We start from the raw sequence: 16788 nt of genomic DNA on the forward strand, positions 1-16788 counted from the left end.
CCGCCTCTCCCCGGAGCCAGTACAACTTCATCGCAGACGTGGTGGAGAAGACTGCGCCGGCTGTTGTCTACATCGAGATCCTGGACCGGTAATGGGGGTGGGCCGGGAGGGCTGAAGCCACGGGCTGGCGGCGGGCGAGCGGGAGGGGCCAGAGCCTCCTCGGATCCTTGCTTGTCTTCCATCCTAGGCACCCGTTCTCGGGCCGCGAAGTCCCTATCTCAAACGGCTCAGGATTCGTGGTCGCTGCCGACGGGCTCATCGTCACCAACGCCCATGTGGTGGCCGATCGGCGTAGAGTGCGTGTGAGGCTGCCCAGCGGCGACACGTATGAGGCCGTGGTTACAGCTGTGGATCCTGTGGCCGACATCGCCACGCTGAGGATTCAGACCAAGGTGGCGGTCAGGGCCGGCCAGGTCTGGTTGGAGCTGTCTGTTTGCTTGCATCTCCAGGTGACAGGTCTCTGGTGCCCGTTGTCCCTTAGGAACCTCTCCCCACGCTGCCTCTGGGACGCTCAGCTGATGTCCGGCAAGGGGAGTTTGTTGTTGCCATGGGAAGCCCCTTTGCACTGCAGAACACGATCACATCTGGCATCGTGAGCTCCGCTCAGCGTCCAGCCAGAGACCTGGGACTCCCCCAAACCAACGTGGAATACATTCAGACGGATGCAGCTATTGACGTGCGTCCTGGTGTGAGAGAAATGACAGACTAGGGTGGAGGAGAGGGGAGAGTCTATATGATATAGGCATCAACTCATATATGGTAGAGGGACTTGTATACAGAGGTTGGCCTGCAAAAAGTGGCCACTCACTCATGGGCTGGGAAAGGAGAATTTGGAGGAAGAACTGACGTCCTGGTTATGTCCTCAGGCTTAGAATCCCCAGATCTCTTCCATGTTTTCTCCTTGTCCTGCAGTTTGGAAACTCTGGAGGTCCCCTGGTTAACTTGGTGAGTGGGCCATCCTTCTTTCCAAGAATCCCTGCCCCAGGTCAGTGTGAGTTTTCCCTAATTCAAGGATGTTTGGTCAAGTTTCTGAGCAGTTTTTGTGGGCTCTCAGTATCCAACCAGATTTCCCCAACACCTGCTGCTACTTTTGTTCACTCCCTGCTATCTGTTTGGGCTAGGGAACAGGGGGCTGTGTTTCTGCAGGATGGGGAGGTGATTGGAGTGAACACCATGAAGGTCACAGCTGGAATCTCCTTTGCCATTCCTTCTGATCGCCTTCGAGAGTTTCTGCATCGTGGGGAAAAGAAGAGTGAGCTTGGCTTATGGGGAAAGGGGTTCCTTTAAAGTGGTGGGTGGGGCACGGTGAAGAGGCATGCATTGGGACTTGCTGGAGGTTGGTCTATTGGGAGAAGCGGGAGGGGAAGGAAGGGTGTAGCTGGTGAGGCTCATTTGTCCCTCTGTCATAGATTCCTGGTTTGGAATCAGTGGGTCCCAGCGCCGCTACATCGGGGTGATGATGCTGACTCTGACTCCCAGGTAGGAGCTGTAGGGATAGTGATGTGTAATGTGACTGTCTTACCCCCAGGCCTGAGTGACTTATGGGACACCCCTGGCACCTCTGTTGAGCTTTGTTCTCATTTCTGTCTTTATCAAAGATGAGCTGCTTCACACTGGGCGCTATCACAAGTGCTCTCTCCTCTCATCACCTTGACTTTCTTACCCCACACCACTTTGAACACCTCTCACCAGACTGATATCCTGTTAACACTTCGATTGAAAGGCTTCAATTCATTCACCTGGCATTTAAGGGCCATTTTCCATCTGTCTCTAAATCAACCTTCTGCACCTGGCTACTATTACTTCTTACATGAATACTCTGTTCCAGCCAACTTGATTTCCTACTCCAATGTTTTTTTTTTTACTTATGCTGTTCTTGTTTTATATAGTTGATATGAGACCCATTCTTTTAGGCTGAGCTTAAGTTCTCCCTCCTTAATGCTTCTCTTAATATTCTAACATGACGTTAGTGTTATTAACACTGTTTGTCATTTGGAATTAGTCATCTTTTAGTACATTTTCTACTTCTTAGAAGGCAGAAAGCAAATTGCCTTTTTATCCACGGTACCCGGTGCACGACCCATGTGTACACTTGTCAGTGTGTTGATGCAAGACTCGAGGTGAACTCAAGATGGGGAGAGTACCCGAGTTTGGCTAATAGGATGATCTGTGTACTTTCAGCATCCTTGCTGAACTACAACTTCGAGAACCAAGCTTTCCAGATGTTCAGCACGGTGTACTCATCCACAAAGTCATCCTGGGCTCTCCTGCACACCGGTGAGGGAGACACTGCAATGTGAGGTGGGGGTGGGGAAGACATGCATGCGCCCTTGAACTGGGTTGTCTACTCCCTCCTTTCTCTCTGTCTGTTTTTCTCTGTAGGGCTGGTCTACGGCCTGGTGATGTGATTTTGGCCATTGGGGAGCAGCTGGTACAAAATGCTGAAGATGTTTATGAAGCTGTTCGAACCCAGACCCAGCTGGCAGTGCGGATCCGGCGGGGACCAGAAACACTGACCTTATATGTGACTCCTGAGGTTACAGAATGAATGCATCAGCAAGACTATGAGGCTCCTGCTCTGATTTCCTCCTCACCTTGCTAGCCTAGGCTTGGAGGACACGGGGACAGAGGATTAAATGAGCCAGTGGGGGCAGGTCCCTCCACCACCAGCACCAATCCCTGGGCTCTGAAGAATCACAAACACTTTTTATATAAAATAAAATTATACCTAGCAACATGTTATAGTCAAAAATGAGGTGGGGGAGCTGGATCTTTTCCCCCACCAAAAGGCTAGAGGTAAAGCTGTATCCTCTTAAACTTAGGGTAGATACTGGAACCGACCATCCTGACCTCACTGTTCAAGAAAATGAGCTGCTGTCATCTTTCGTTCTGGGCACTACTCTTTGTGGTGTGCTCTGCTCGGGCCTGGGCCTGGGCCTGGGAGCAAAGATTCCCCATGCCTGGCCACAGACACTGACAGCTGGCCTACGAAGGAGGGTGATGACTTCTGCTTGACAGTTCCACATCCAGAGCGCACAGCTGGATGATTGTGGTGGGCCTGCTGATATCAGGGGTTTCTTGGTAAGCTCCTGAGGTAATGGCATCCTCAGACCCCTGCCATTAGGGGCCAGTGGTGGTTTGCAGAGGAGGGTGGTGGTACTTTAGATGATCTGGTTGCTGGTCTGGCCAGGGTAGCGTTCGAACCTCCTGTTGGCCTCTTCACTAAAGGCATCACCTGCAGGGTGGACAGGAAGGTTAGGAGATACCCTGCACAGAGGCAGGAAGACAGAACCCTTGTGGGGAAGGGCGAGTAGATGTGGAGAGACTGTGAGGCCCTGAAGTGGGTGGGAAGACTCAAAACAGGGAAAATGGTGAAAGCCTTTCCCTCCCATCCTCCAATCTTCCTGGGTTGCTCTTCCAATCAAATACCAATGTGGCAGTTGTGCACCCAGATGCGGTGTCCATCATATTTGCAGTTACATTTCATTGCATTGTTGGTGAAGTCACTCTCTGCTACTTCAAAATTTGGGTTGATGACCACCTGTGAGTGAGAAAAAGGCCATGTAGCCCAGCTGCATTCCTCAAATCCAAAGGTGTCTTTAACACACCTTCCACAGGCCATCTGGAAGCCCAGACGCAACACACCTGGAGAATGTAGTTTCCTGGCTTCACATCTGTGATGTCAATCCACTGACAGTCGATGTCGTGCCGGTAGAGATCCCAGCAACCCACGGTGATGCCCTGCTCCCCAAAGTTGGCACACTCATACCTCTTGGAGACATCTGGAGGGATTGGCATATGTCAGTGTAAGGAAAGGCTGTGCGGTGGATGGATGCGGTCACTCCAGGCCCCAACTCACCCTCCTGACACTCAGTGTCTTCAAGACAGAAACTAGCTTTGTGGCCCTCAGCCACCTTGGTGCCATTTGGAGTCAGGATGTCGTAGTGAGTGAAGATGTCCATACTGTGGTAATGCCTGTGGGGACGAGAGAACTCTTGTCTGCCCCCAGCAGGCTTGCACCATCCCCTGTGGCCTTGCCCTTCTACCTGACCCCTGATCCTCTCACCCATGGCATTCGTGCCACACCCAGGAATGGCGCCCAGCCTTGGGTCTGAAGTCAGCTCGTCCCAGGTTGTGGATCTGGGAGGAGAATCGGAGCAGACGCCGGTGGCCATAGGGCCAGTTGGCTGAGCGGGCCGAACTGGCCAGGCAGTTCTCTTCTGCAGCACAGTACAACATGTGCAGGGGCCGGTCCTCGATGTAGGCAGTCTCCTGCACCAGCGCTGAGTGCAGCAACAGGTCTGATGCAGCTGCGCCAAGAAAGGAGAAGAGCATGAGAAGTCTCCGCTGAGGGGCAGGTACAGATGGGTGGGCTTCCATCCCTCCCTAGAGTGTGTGAGACTGGTTTTCTGTGGGGAAGGAGGACCCCTCCAGAATTCAGCCTCTTCTTTCCCTACAGAGGGGTGGCCGACCCAGAGCCTCCCGTCCCTGGCTTGTGTCACTCACTCTCAGAACAGATGACTCCAGCAGTGAAGCGGGTCTCTGTCCTCTTACAGGTGATGTGGGTGCCATGATGGGCACATTGGTCTAGGGACAGCTCAGTGCCTGTGCAGCGTACTCCACTCATTACCACCTCTGTGATGTTCCCAGAGTCCCAGTACCAGGTCTCCTGGGGGCATATGCAGGCATTTCTGTGAGGCCCCGGGACTCAGCCTCCTAGGCTAAGGGACTCATCACCACAGTCCTCTGCCCAAAACACAGGCTTCAGAGGCAACGCTTTGGCTCCCCTCTTCCCACTCACCTGCAGACCATGGTTAGCGTAGCCCAGACCAAGTTGCCTACAGGCCACCATGGCCTCCAGGGTGCCCCAGTCATCCCCACAGATGAGGCCCCAGCGAAGAGGTCCAGGTCCCCCTATTTGCACCTCAACTCGCCCCTCGTGTCGGCTGCGGCCTCCACTGAGTCGGATCTGTAGTGACACAGAATAGAAGTGCTGAAGAAAGCTTTGGGGTGGGGTGGTGGGGGTCTGTAGCAGGGATGTGGCCAAAGAATGATTCAGAGACACATAAGGGATAGCAAATGGTGAGGTCGGTTGGGAGCTGCAGGATGGCAGGGACCTGGGCAACCGGCTGGGGCTGCCAGACTACAGAGTGGAGGCCAGGACTGGAGAGGATAAGCGACGAAGACCTCACCAAGTTGAAAGTAGGACTGACCTTGGCCTCCACCCCAGTGTAGGGCAGATTGCATCGGACTCCAGCATCCTGGCTATGGGAACAGTCCTCTGCCGTGATGTTCTTGTGGGGGCACTTCCAGAGGGAGGGCTCCTGCCCAGAGCATCGAACTTCACTCAAGTGGATGGCACCCATGCCTGGGGTCAGACGCCAAAGGTCAGGAGGTTGTGAGCAGGTCTCCACTGGCCACCCGGGGACTGCTAACTTCCCAAGGAACATACCCCTCCGGAGTGTGGGTTTCTTTCCTCCCTTCCCTCCCACCTCCGTGGCCCCCTCACCCTGCCCCATGCGGGCCCCACTCAGAGCTTCTCGAGCACTCCCGAAGCCCAGCTCCCGACACACCACGCCGGCTGCCTGCAGGTCCCACTTGCGGTCACAGACTGTGCCCCACGTGCCAGCCTTCAGGACTTCTACCCGGCCCTCTCCAGGGTGGGCCCCACCTTTTAGACGCACACGAGCCTACAGAAGAGAGAGACGTGCCCAATAGAGGTGAGTGGAGACATCGGCATGGAGAGAGCCAAGGAGACCTGGGAGATGAATGAGATTTTGGTGGGAGGGGATGGGTGGTGTCAGGTCTGTGGCCCACCCCCTGGAAGGTTCCTCTCTGTCCTCAAAGGTCAGGGCTGTGTTTAGTCAGGGGGTGGCCAAGCTAGGGGTTCCCCACCTGGGGTGGGAAAGGTCATAGTCACTGTCACACACCTCCCCCTGAGGCTTCGACTGCTGTTGCTTCTTCTGGCCACTGGACGCAGCGTAGAGAGGGCCTGGCACACAGCTCACCACCGCAGGGGCCCCCCCGGGGCACCTGATGGTGTCATTGGCACGATAGAACTCCAGGGAACAGAGGGAGAGGTGGGCTTCCGTGCCCCTGCACGCCACCCCATGCAGACCAAAGGAGTGTTGCTGCCGCTGGGCCAGCAGCCTGGGGGGACAGGAGTGAGGTGCAGTCGGGTAAAACAATGCTCCTGCCTCTCGGCCCCACAACCCTCCTCCCACTCCACACCGCCATCAGCCCCCCACCTTTCATGACCACTTCATCCCCTCTTCTCTCCCCTTCTGTGTTCCCCTCAGGAGAGACAAAGGAATTGCAGAGTTTCCAGGCTGACAGGAGGGCCCTGGGGACCTTTGGCAGCAGAAGAACCCAGGGGAAGGATGGCTGGTCTTGACTTCCCTGACTGAAACATTGCTCCAAGTGCTTTCAGGCTGCTGGCCCTTAAAGGAGGCTGAGGCTGCCGTGCGGATAGACTGGAGAGCTGGGACTACCCAGCTGGAAGAGATGGTCAGGAGTGGCCAACACAGACAGGAAGCCTGAATAGCCAGGGTGGGCAGATCCTTCTATGACACTGAGATGGAATAAATGAGTGAGTCAGGACGCAAAGGACTGAGGAAGTCTTCGATCCAAATGGCTTCTCAGAGGCTAGTGGGGTTTCCAAGCCAGAGGCTCCGTAGGATATAATATGACAGGCAGTCACAGGAAGAATGGACCAGAGGGTGAACATAGGAAGGACTGGCACTGGCATATGCAGGAACGAAGATGCATAAATGCAGGACAGACCAAAGTTTGAGGGAATACAAACTTCTGGAAGGAAGAGGAGGAAAGTGGATGTGAATAACAAAATGGCAAAGATGGCCCACCACCTGAGCTCAGCTGGTCACAGACTGTGCACTCTTTAATGAGATAGTTGGAGCTTCTGCAGTTTAAACATAACAGAGTGTCCCATGGTGATCTGAGCAGGAAAATGGGACTAAACTCGAAATATTGAGGTTTAGACATGCTGCAGAGATTTTTGAGAGAATGAGGGGACTTGGCTTGTTGATACCAATGGGATGAGATATAGCAGTGAGGCATGCAGGGAAGTACACTCTTCCCAGAACAGTAGGGTCGAGCCCGGAGAGGAAAGGAAGCTAATGAGGCCTGGCATTGGTGGAATGGGCCTCTGAGGCTGATGTGGTCATATGTCATTGCAGTAATGTGCCCTATCACTTGATGTCAGGGGAAAGGAAATATGATGACTTGAAGCCAATGGCTAGGAAGACACAGGGAGGAGGGAAAGTCTATACACAAAGCAGACAAAGGAAGCCTGGAGATTTTACAGAATACCTTTGGAAGCTCAGGATAAATGGATCCTGAAGATCAAAAGATCAGGCACTCTCCCAAAGTCCTGTTTGACTGAAAATAAAAGTCAAAGAGGCCATCACAGGAAAAAGACATCTATCTTCGAAACACTTTCCTCCCTCTTCTCTACAATGAACAAAATAAAATTGGCAGTGTGTGCCTCAATGTGGGGGTCAGGGAAGGTCGGAGTATGGCCATGTCAGGCAAAGACCACTTGACCCTAAGCTAGAAGGGTACTACAAGACCACCCTCAAAATCTGAGCTCGTCTGAAACCACCAGACAGAGAAGCTGGGGAATGAGGGATGTCAGGGGACCACTGGATGAGACTGGAACTTGCTGAGGGGAGGCAGGGAGAAGGGGATGATTTCTCTGTACCTCAGTCCCTGCTAAAGAAGTTATCCGGGAGACTTTTAATGTGCAAGCTACCTTTTGAAGACAAGTTATATGTAATCCCCAGGGCTGGAAGTCTTCCACTTCCCTGAATTCTGAAGGAGCCCAGGAGGACAGTTATGGAGCCTAATCGTGTAGACTGAGCCCCAGAGGCAGGGGCTGTCATCTGACTCCATCCCTAAAGGTTTCAGAGGGGACCCTGAGTCTCACTCCATCTCAGGCAAGCTGGTAGTACTTATTTTAAAATATCATTTGAGTTAAAGTAGGATGGGAACACGCAAACTTAACCCCTGGGAGGAGAGGCAAGTATGACTTCTGAAGGAGAAAAGTGCTAGATTATCTCCTACAACTCCCTGGGGGAAGAGAGTAAGCATGTGGAACAAGGTAGTCACTGAACGAAAAAAATGAAAAATCCTGTGACCAGCATGATTTCCCAGGGACCAACACATGGACCAAGCATACTTGATGTTTCGGTCAATGCTCTTCCACCTCTCAGTCAGCTCTTTCGGCCCAACAGGCCTCCTGGACCCCTCCCTGACCACAGCCTAATTCCTCAGCTTCATAGCTCCGTGCTCCCTCTCCTGTCCACCCCACCTGAACTTTATTTACCTCTTGGTTGGCCCCCTGCCCACTCGGGGTTTGGATTTGACTTTAAACTTGGTGATTGGTCTGCAAAAAGGAGAAAAAAGTTGGTGGGGGGTAGTGGTTAGGTGTGAGGCCCAAGAAAGGCAGAGGGCTATTTTTCTGTTTCCTGGGAGAACTCTTCATGCAGGGTGTGGGGAAGGGCAAAGTGAAGGACGGCCAAGTTTTCCATACACACAGCTGAACACCACCAAACCGAATTTCAGGAGTGCATGATGCTCTCTGGATTCAGCAATAGTAGTGGGAAATACAGGTGGGGGAGAGGGAAGGGGGAGGAGGAAAGCGGAGGTGAAGGGAGGAGAGAGAATGGGACGCGGGTGAACTGAGGGAGGGTGTGGAGGGGGGTAGAAGGAGGAATGCAGGTGGCTGAGGCTGGAATCCACGCTATTTGGGGAAGTATAAAGATGAGTGGCTTCTCCTCAGCCATTGTTTCCTGCATTATTTCCTCCTTGTGTTCCCTAAGACCAAAGCTCGTCCAGCCCCATGCCTGCCCCCATCACCTCCCCCAGGGAACGGCCATTTTCCAGTCACAACCCTGATCAGCTTGGGTTCTGGATGGACATGGATTGGCTGCCATCCATCCATCCACCTCCTGGGCCACGGGGGCGAGCAGGAGGTCCCGGGGCTCTTGCCCCATTACCTTCCAAGGGGCTTGGGGCGTCGGGCCGAGGCTTTGGCCGCTTGCTTCCTCAACTTTCTGTGAGGATAAGACAATAGCAGTCAGAATCAGTGCAGAACCAAGTAGGGAAGGCTGGTGCAACTAGGACCAGGGGCAAGATTTCTTGTCTGGCAGTCAGAAGGGCTCATGATGGCAGGACATTATGACATTAGACACCACCAAGGCCCTGCCTTCATAACGACTTGGCTTCATCGGCCCATGACCGGGTGGGTGAGCAGCAGTGAGGGCCATGGACTTAGGACATAGTGTCCCTATGCCAGGACCCTCAGAAGTTGTCTAAGGTGGATGGGGAATGAGGACTCCTGGGTCCAGATACTAGTGCTGAACCCCAGCAGATGGCTAAGGGGAAGCTGTCAGGATTGGCAGGATTGGCAGACTGACCAGGATAGAAGAGAGAGAACTCGGCTGGGTCAGCCTCGGGGGACTGACTGTATCATTTTTGGCTGGATGTACTCTTTAAGAAAGGTCTCTGTCAGCGTCCCAGGCCAAGGACCAGGACCAAGTATGGATATCCAAGGACGTTAGCTTGGTCTGACTGGAGGGCACAGGGCGGGCCCCTTAGGATGACAGCCCCTTTCTTGCTCAAGCTCCAGTCCCTTATGCTTTGGTCATTCACAAACTGAGCTCATCTCCCAAACTTAATTCCTGGGAAATAAATCTTGTTTCTTTTTAATTGGCCTAAATAATTGACTTATGTCATTCTTCAGGAAGTTTCCTTAAGTCTACTGTCTTAACAGGTCTGTTTCTCCTCTCATTCTCCCTTTTATTTTGAAGTCTTCAATTATGGCCTCTCTTTGTATAGAGATGACTGTATAGAGATGAATGCAGGTCTTGTCTGTCTGTCCTTATACATTTATGGAATTTCCTATTATCTCAGTTGTCCTTTCTTTGAACATGTTCTGCTCTGCTGTTTCTCTTGAGTCATATTTCAACATACTACATTAAGCCTTCATGGGTTCTGCATCCATGGATTTAACCAACTGCATATCAAAAATATTTGAAAAAAATTGTTTCTGTACTGCACATCCACAAATTTTTTCTTTTTAATAATTCCCTAAACAATACAACAACTACTTACATAGCATTTACATTGTATCAGGTATTATAATATAGAGATGACTTAAAGTATACAGAGGATGCGTGTAGGTTATATACAAATACGATACTGTTTTATATAAGGGACTTATGCATCCTTAGATTTTGTTATCCTCGGGAGGTCCTGGAACCATGGATACTGAGGAATGACTGTTTACAGTGTGAAGCTGCACTGGAGTTTTAATATATATATTTATTTTATTTTATTTTATTTTTTTGAGTCAGAGTATCACTCTGTTGCCCAAGATGGAGTGCAGTGGTATGCTCATGGCCCCTGCAGTCTCGGCCCACTGGGCTCAGGTGATCCTTCCACTTCAGCCCTTAGCCTTCCATGTAGCTGGAACTGCAGGAATGCTCCACCATGCCCAGCTAATTTTTTTGATTTATTGTAGAGATGAGGTCTTGTCAAGTTGCCCAGGCTGGTCTCAACCAGACTCAGGCAATCCTCTTGCCTCCGCCTCCCAAAGTGCTGGGATTACAGGTGTGAGCCACTGTGCTCAGCATATGTATATATTTTAAACCAGTCAGAAGCTGTTTGGTAGTTTCTGCCCCAGTTTCTTCCTGAGGATGTGCTTAGTTGCTAATTGTCAAAACTTCCAATAGGTCCAACATTCCTAACAAAGCATCCAAAGCTCTCAAGTCTCTTTCCTGAGATGTTACTAATGGTAAAAGCCTTTCATCTTTATTTTTATTTTATTTTTTGTAGCGATGGGGGTCTTGCTATGTTGCCCAGGCTGGTGTCAATAAAAAACACTTGGCACTTTCTTTCACCAATCAAGCTGGAAAGAACCTCTTAATCTCTGGAGTAATATTCAAAAAATTTAGTATTATCTAGAAATTTAGAAGTTCCTCTTCTCCAAGTTATTTAAGAATCTTATAAGATCCTTACACTATTTGTATATTATATATACACATGCATAGGTAATATTATCTCATATGTATATAAGAGTTTAGAACACTTAATAAATATAAAATTTTTATATAAAAAATTATATATAGTCTATTGTAAGGTGTAATATAAGCTATAACAAGGACTTCACCCTTACTTAGGCCCAGTGCTAATATTTACCTTGGTTTACATTTCTTTATTCACAGATGTGCTCATTTCCCCGTCATTTGTTCCTTCCTCCAACCATCACACATAAAGCCCATCTACACCAGCGAATCCCCTTCTCCCTTCCTTGGCTCCCAAAGACAACCAACAACTAATTTTACTGTCCTGTCAATTTTACTTCTCAAATCTATCTCCAACACATTCACTCTTGCTCCTCTCCAAACCATTCTCAGTAATTCAGTCAAAATGATCTTTTGGAGTCACAAACCTGATCACATCACCTCACAACCATCCTTATTAAAACACTTCAAAGGCTTCCCAGTCCTTTTACCACAAAGACCCAAATCCTTAACATGGCTTATAAAGTCTTCTGTGATCTGGTGCCTAATTATCTCTCTCACCATCTATTCACTTTTGTATTCTGGCACCTTGCACAGTGCTTGGCAAATAGGAGTTCAGTAAATATCTGCCAAATTGACATGAACTAGAAGAGTGGCTTCTTAGAGCACTGAAGCTCTTAGAGTCTCAAGCTCATTACCTGTGGGAGAGCAGTAAATAGTTCAATTACCTGTACGTTCTTTTCCCATTCTAAAATTATAAATTTTCACATATTTTAGGATAGAACTATCAAAACAAGTTTAAACATGATAAATACATCCAGTTTTAATCTTCTCATTCTCCAAGCCTTACCATCTTCTTCTAACAGCCAGCAGGGTTGAGGTGTTTACAGCTATCTTGCCTGTCTTTCACAATTGTATTACCTATGAGGATGTTCCCTCTGCCTGACTTGACCTGTGAGAGATCTGTAACATATCTCAGCACTCCTGTCATCTCTTTCCCTAGTAAGAAAGACCTCTATGCTTTACTGTGTCTCCCTTCTTCATATACCAGACTTAGTGTGAGATGCTAATACATACAGAAAATATTCCTGATCTCTGAAAATTACTTCAGGCTGTGCATACCTGGGGACAATTCCTGGGTCTTAAACTTCCCAAGCATGGTCCATCTCTAAAGAGTGTTCCTATTAACCTGAAGCCCAGAGATGCCTGATGGAACCTTCCTTCTCTTAGGTAGCTTCAGAACCCCTTTAGGCATCTCTTCTTTAATTTTCTATATTCTATCAGTCATCCTACATCTAGTCATTCTCTTCCATCTCTGTTGTTACCCTCCTAATAAGCTTCAATTTTATAGAAACTCCTAACTGGTATTACTGTACCTAGACCCTCCTCTGCCCATTCACTACCATCAGGCAAACTTTCAAAACATTGGCTTTATTTCATCACTGCCCCATGCAAATACCTTCATTTTTCACTTTTCTGTAAGGCAAAGGTCAAACTCTCCAACTTGGCATGGAAAATGTTTCATTTTCTGGCCTCGCTTTATCCATTCAGATCCTTCTTCAACTATTTCTCGGTATAAACCTTCTCTTGCTAACTTGCTGTCTTCCAAATATATTCTGTTGTTACCATCTCTGTCGGGGTCAACAATGACTTCCATGTTGCTAAATCCAGTGTTCATTTCTCAGTTCCCATGTTTTTAGATCTATGGGTAGCACTGACATAGTTGATCACTCTCTCCCGTCAAAGTCCTTTCTTGGCTTCCAGGTCACTGCACTCTCTTGGTTTTCTTCCTACCTCACCTTGTTATTTATATTTCAACTTATCGTCTGACCTTTTAATAATCAGAGTCTCACTTTGTCACCCAGGCTGTAGTGCAGTGGCGTGCTCACAGCTACCGCAGCCTTGACTTGCTGGGCTTAGATGTTCCTTCCACCTCAACCTCCCGGGTAGCTGGAACTACAGACATGCACCACCAGGCCTAGCTAATTTTTTTATTTTATTGTAAAGTCGAGGTCTTATCAAGTTGCCTAGACTGGTCTCAAACCCCTGGGCTCAGGCAATCCCTTTGCCTCTGCCTCTCAAAGTGCTGGGTGCACGAGCCACTGCACCCAGCCTGACCTTTTAATATTTAAGCTCCCCCAAATTCAGTCCTTGGGCCTCTCTTCTTCTTTTTTTAAAAAACAGTTATGAGCTGGGCACAGTAGCTCATGCCTGTAATCCCAGCACTTTGGGAGGTCAAGGCAGAAGGATTGTTTGAGCCTAGGAGTTCTAGATCAGCCAGGGCAACATAGCTAGACTGCCTCACCCCCGGGAAAAAAGAAAAAAAATTTAGCAAGGCATAGTGGTACACGCCTGTAATCCCAACTACCTGGGAGGTTGAGGTGGAATTGCCTGAGCCCAGGAGTTCCAGACCATGGTGAGCTGTGATTGTGCCACTGCACTCCAGCATGAGTGACAGAGTGAGACCTTAACTCAAACAAATAAATAAAATTTATATTCACTTTCTTGGTGATGTTGCCCAGTTTCAGAAATTTATATACTTTTATTCAACTGAACTGCTAGAGTTCTATATTCAACTGCCTAACTTAGCTTCACCATTTCAATGTCTTAAGAAACCCCGAATTTAACAGGTCTAAAGCAAAATATCCTTCCCTCCATCACTATGCAAAACATGCTTCACCCACTATCTACCTTATCAGATGAGGCCAATTCCATACTTATGTGAGGTCCAAAACCTTGCAATGATCCTTAATTCCTCTCTCTCACACCACACTGAATCCATCAGCAAATCCTGTTGGCTCTAACTTCAACTACCAGGGGTGCCAAAAAAACATTATACACATTTTAAGAGATGTTATCTATGTATTACTTTTAATTTGCCATAATCAAAAGTGTCTGGATGCTGATGGTAACCACTTTGAGCACCTCTTGTAATTGCAGAAGTCAAATGTGACTTGTATTCATCTACGATTTTAATACAGTTTTTTCCTTTCCTAAAATGTGTATACATTTTTTGGCACTCTCTGTATACGCAGAACATGATCATTTTCACCACTTTCACTGATCACAATCACCTTTCATGTTCTTTACTTGGCTTTCAGGAGACAAGTCACTCGTCACTCTGCTGTCTGGCTTTCTGAATCCCTTGTTCTTTTTTTGAGTTGCAGTCTCACTCTGTTGCCCAGACTGGAGTGCAGTGGAACGCTCATGGCCACCGCAGTGTTGACCTCCTGGGCTCAGGCGATCTTTCCCCCTCAGCCTTCCAAGTAGCCGGAACTACAGGTGCACACTACCATGCCCAGCTAATTTTTGATTTTTTTTAAATTGTAGGTCTCGCCAAGTTACCCAGGCTGGTCTTGAACCTGTGGGCTCAGGCAATCCTCTCACCTTGGCCTCTCAAAATGCTGGGATTACAGGCTTGAGTCACCATGCCTGGCCGAATCCCCTATTCTTAACAAAGCAGCAAAGGTAGTACTTTAGGATGGAAGTCAGATGTCAAATCTCTGTTCAGAGTGTTTCCTTATCTCACACAGAGTAAAACCCAAAGTCTCCCAGATGATTGGGCTCCCCATTCTCTTCCTGTACCCTCCTACTTACACCTCTTATCATCTTCTCCTTTGTTCACTCAGCTCCAGCCACAGTGGCCTCCTGGAGAATGACAAGAATGCCGTCTCCCCTCCCTTAACCACCCCCCACCACACACACACACTCTCTCTCTCTCTCTCTCTCTCTCTCTCTCTCTCTCTCTCTCTCTCTCTCTCTTCCCAGAATGTTTTCCTTTATGATCCCTCTTCCTGGAAATGTTTGCCTAGATATCTGCAGAGCTTGTGCCCTCATCCTCTTTAACTCTTTTCTCACTTGATGCCATCTCAAAGAGGCTTTCCCTGACCATTTTGTTTAAATGCAATCCACTTCCACTTCTTAACCCTTTCCTTACTTTTTTTTAATTCACTACACTCTTTACCATCCTTACATTTTATATTGTTATTTACTTATTTCTGATTCTCCCCTAGTCCATGAGATCAGGGATCTTTGCCTGTTTTGTTTGCTATTGAATTGCTAGTGTCTACCTGACACACAGCAGGATCTCCATAAATAAATGTCCAATGAATGAATCTCTGTTCCTTTGCTCATGCTGTCCTCTTCCCTTGAAATGACTGCTACTTAAATTCTACTAATCCTTCAGAACTTGGGGTTTGGATTAGGAGAGGTAAAAAAAACAAGTACAGAGAGATACAGTCTCAAGACGGATGCCAGTAAAGAAGCATAGAACAGAGTTGTTTTTAACTGGTTTAAGTCTGCAGACCAGATAAAGCGTATTCCTCAGGGCTGAAAGAATTTTCAGATGAGTCTCAAGGCAAAGGCAAAGAAAATTTGCGCAAGTACGGAAAAGACTGGAGACTGGATAATGTGTTGACTTTCAAAAAAAAAAAAGAAAGAAACAGAAAAAAGGATGCCTCAATTCCTCAACCTACAGATAAGTGAATATTCTAGAATAAGTTATTAAAGAGAAAATTTGTGAGCATTTAGGAAAAAGTATGATGACCCATAGAGACCTAAGAGGATTTCAGTAAACACAGATTCAAGCCACCGTGGTTTGGTTTTTTTTTTTTTGGACAAGATTACTAAATTGAAAGCTAGAGAATGGTTGGGAACATAGCGTATCTAGATTTTAGCAAAGACCAACCAAATCTCCCATGATTTCATGATAGCTAAGAAATGTAGACATTGATAAGGTGAAATGTAGCTTTCTATTTCTTCCCAGCTGGTGGAAAAAACATGTTTCACAAATGATGATTAGAGGCTTGATGTCCATCTGGAGGAAAGTTTTGGGAGAAGAGTTAGATTTTGGTTTTAAACATTTCAACGATTTTTAGTCATTCTGATGAACCCAGAAGGCATAGCTGTTATGTGTGTCCACCAGAGGAGGCTGGGAGGAATGAAAGATAGAAAAATCACATCAGGGCCTGGCGCAGTGGCTCACACCTATAATCCCAGCATTTTGGGAGGCTGAGATGGGAGGACTGCTTGAGCCCAGGAGCTTGAGACCAGCCTGGGCAACATAGTAAGACCTCATCTCTATTTAAAAAACAAAAAAAAGCCAGATGTTGATATGCGTCTGTAATCCCACCTACTTGGGAGGCTGAGGCAGAAGGGTCATTTGAGCCCAGGAGGTGAAGGCTGTGGTGAGCTGTGCTCATATCACTGCTCTCTAGCCTGGGCAAAAGAGTGAGACCCCAACTCAAAAAAAGAAAATCACATTAGGACTCAACATAATCTCACTCGTGGATCGTCGTGGCTCTTTTATAGCTTTTAGATGATGTATCAGAACACATTTAGTAGGCAAACTTTACATATACTTAGGTTAGAACAGGCTACTCTATCAGTGTTAAGGATAAGGAAGGCCTGAGTTGGCTTTAGGTCATGAGTCCATATAAGCAGCAGGTGCTGCCTCAACAGAAAGGCCAAAAGCAAAAGCAAAGCTGAACACTCCTACAGTTACCCTATCCTGCTCAGATGACATCAGCAGTAGTGTGGCCAGCAGAAAGCCAGTTAGACATCAAAAGGCCTTTCAGCAAAACTGATCTAAGGAAGAACTGACGAAAACGAGCATTTGGGGCTTGCAAAATAGATTACAGAAAGACGGGGTAAAGATTTCCAAATAAACGCCTGGCTCCCGATGGCTGTTTCTCAAAGCGGCCAGATTAGCTGCTCCGGGACAGGAAGCCACCCTAAGCACGGA

General features: G+C 48.1%; 2 protein-coding genes across 5 annotated transcripts in view; one reads left to right on the forward strand and one right to left on the reverse strand.

Annotated features, from left to right (window-relative positions):
- Positions 1 to 5: 5 nt before the first annotated feature.
- Positions 6 to 2877, forward strand: HTRA2 (HtrA serine peptidase 2; the record flags this gene model as incomplete). The annotated part of the gene is made up of 8 exons (XM_008050534.2): positions 6 to 88; positions 188 to 392; positions 482 to 676; positions 913 to 945; positions 1147 to 1252; positions 1410 to 1479; positions 2182 to 2277; positions 2383 to 2877. Coding segments are annotated over 8 exons (954 nt in total), but the record flags the coding sequence as incomplete, so codon positions are not given.
- Positions 2692 to 16788, reverse strand: part of LOXL3 (lysyl oxidase like 3) — a 21215-nt gene continuing 7118 nt past the window's right edge. For 2 of the 4 annotated variants that reach the window (XM_021708806.1, XM_008050530.2), the window contains 10 exons: positions 5931 to 6150; positions 5510 to 5690; positions 5214 to 5368; positions 4802 to 4969; positions 4507 to 4669; positions 4067 to 4310; positions 3860 to 3975; positions 3646 to 3782; positions 3430 to 3541; positions 2696 to 3235 (listed from right to left, as the gene is read on the reverse strand). In XM_021708806.1, the coding sequence (XP_021564481.1) occupies positions 3162 to 3235; positions 3430 to 3541; positions 3646 to 3782; positions 3860 to 3975; positions 4067 to 4310; positions 4507 to 4669; positions 4802 to 4969; positions 5214 to 5368; positions 5510 to 5690; positions 5931 to 6150 (1570 nt within the window). In that variant the 3' untranslated portion in view covers positions 2696 to 3161. Of the gene's footprint in view, positions 3236 to 3429; positions 3542 to 3645; positions 3783 to 3859; positions 3976 to 4066; positions 4311 to 4506; positions 4670 to 4801; positions 4970 to 5213; positions 5369 to 5509; positions 5691 to 5930; positions 6151 to 16788 lie in introns of all 4 variants that reach the window. The other 2 variants (XM_008050532.2, XM_008050531.1) reach the window with 2 other exon arrangements.

The sequence above is a fragment of the Carlito syrichta genome, unplaced genomic scaffold (genome assembly GCF_000164805.1).
Source record: "Carlito syrichta isolate Samal-C Ts95f unplaced genomic scaffold, Tarsius_syrichta-2.0.1 Scaffold148882, whole genome shotgun sequence".
NCBI classification, from domain to species: Eukaryota; Metazoa; Chordata; class Mammalia; order Primates; family Tarsiidae; genus Carlito; species Carlito syrichta.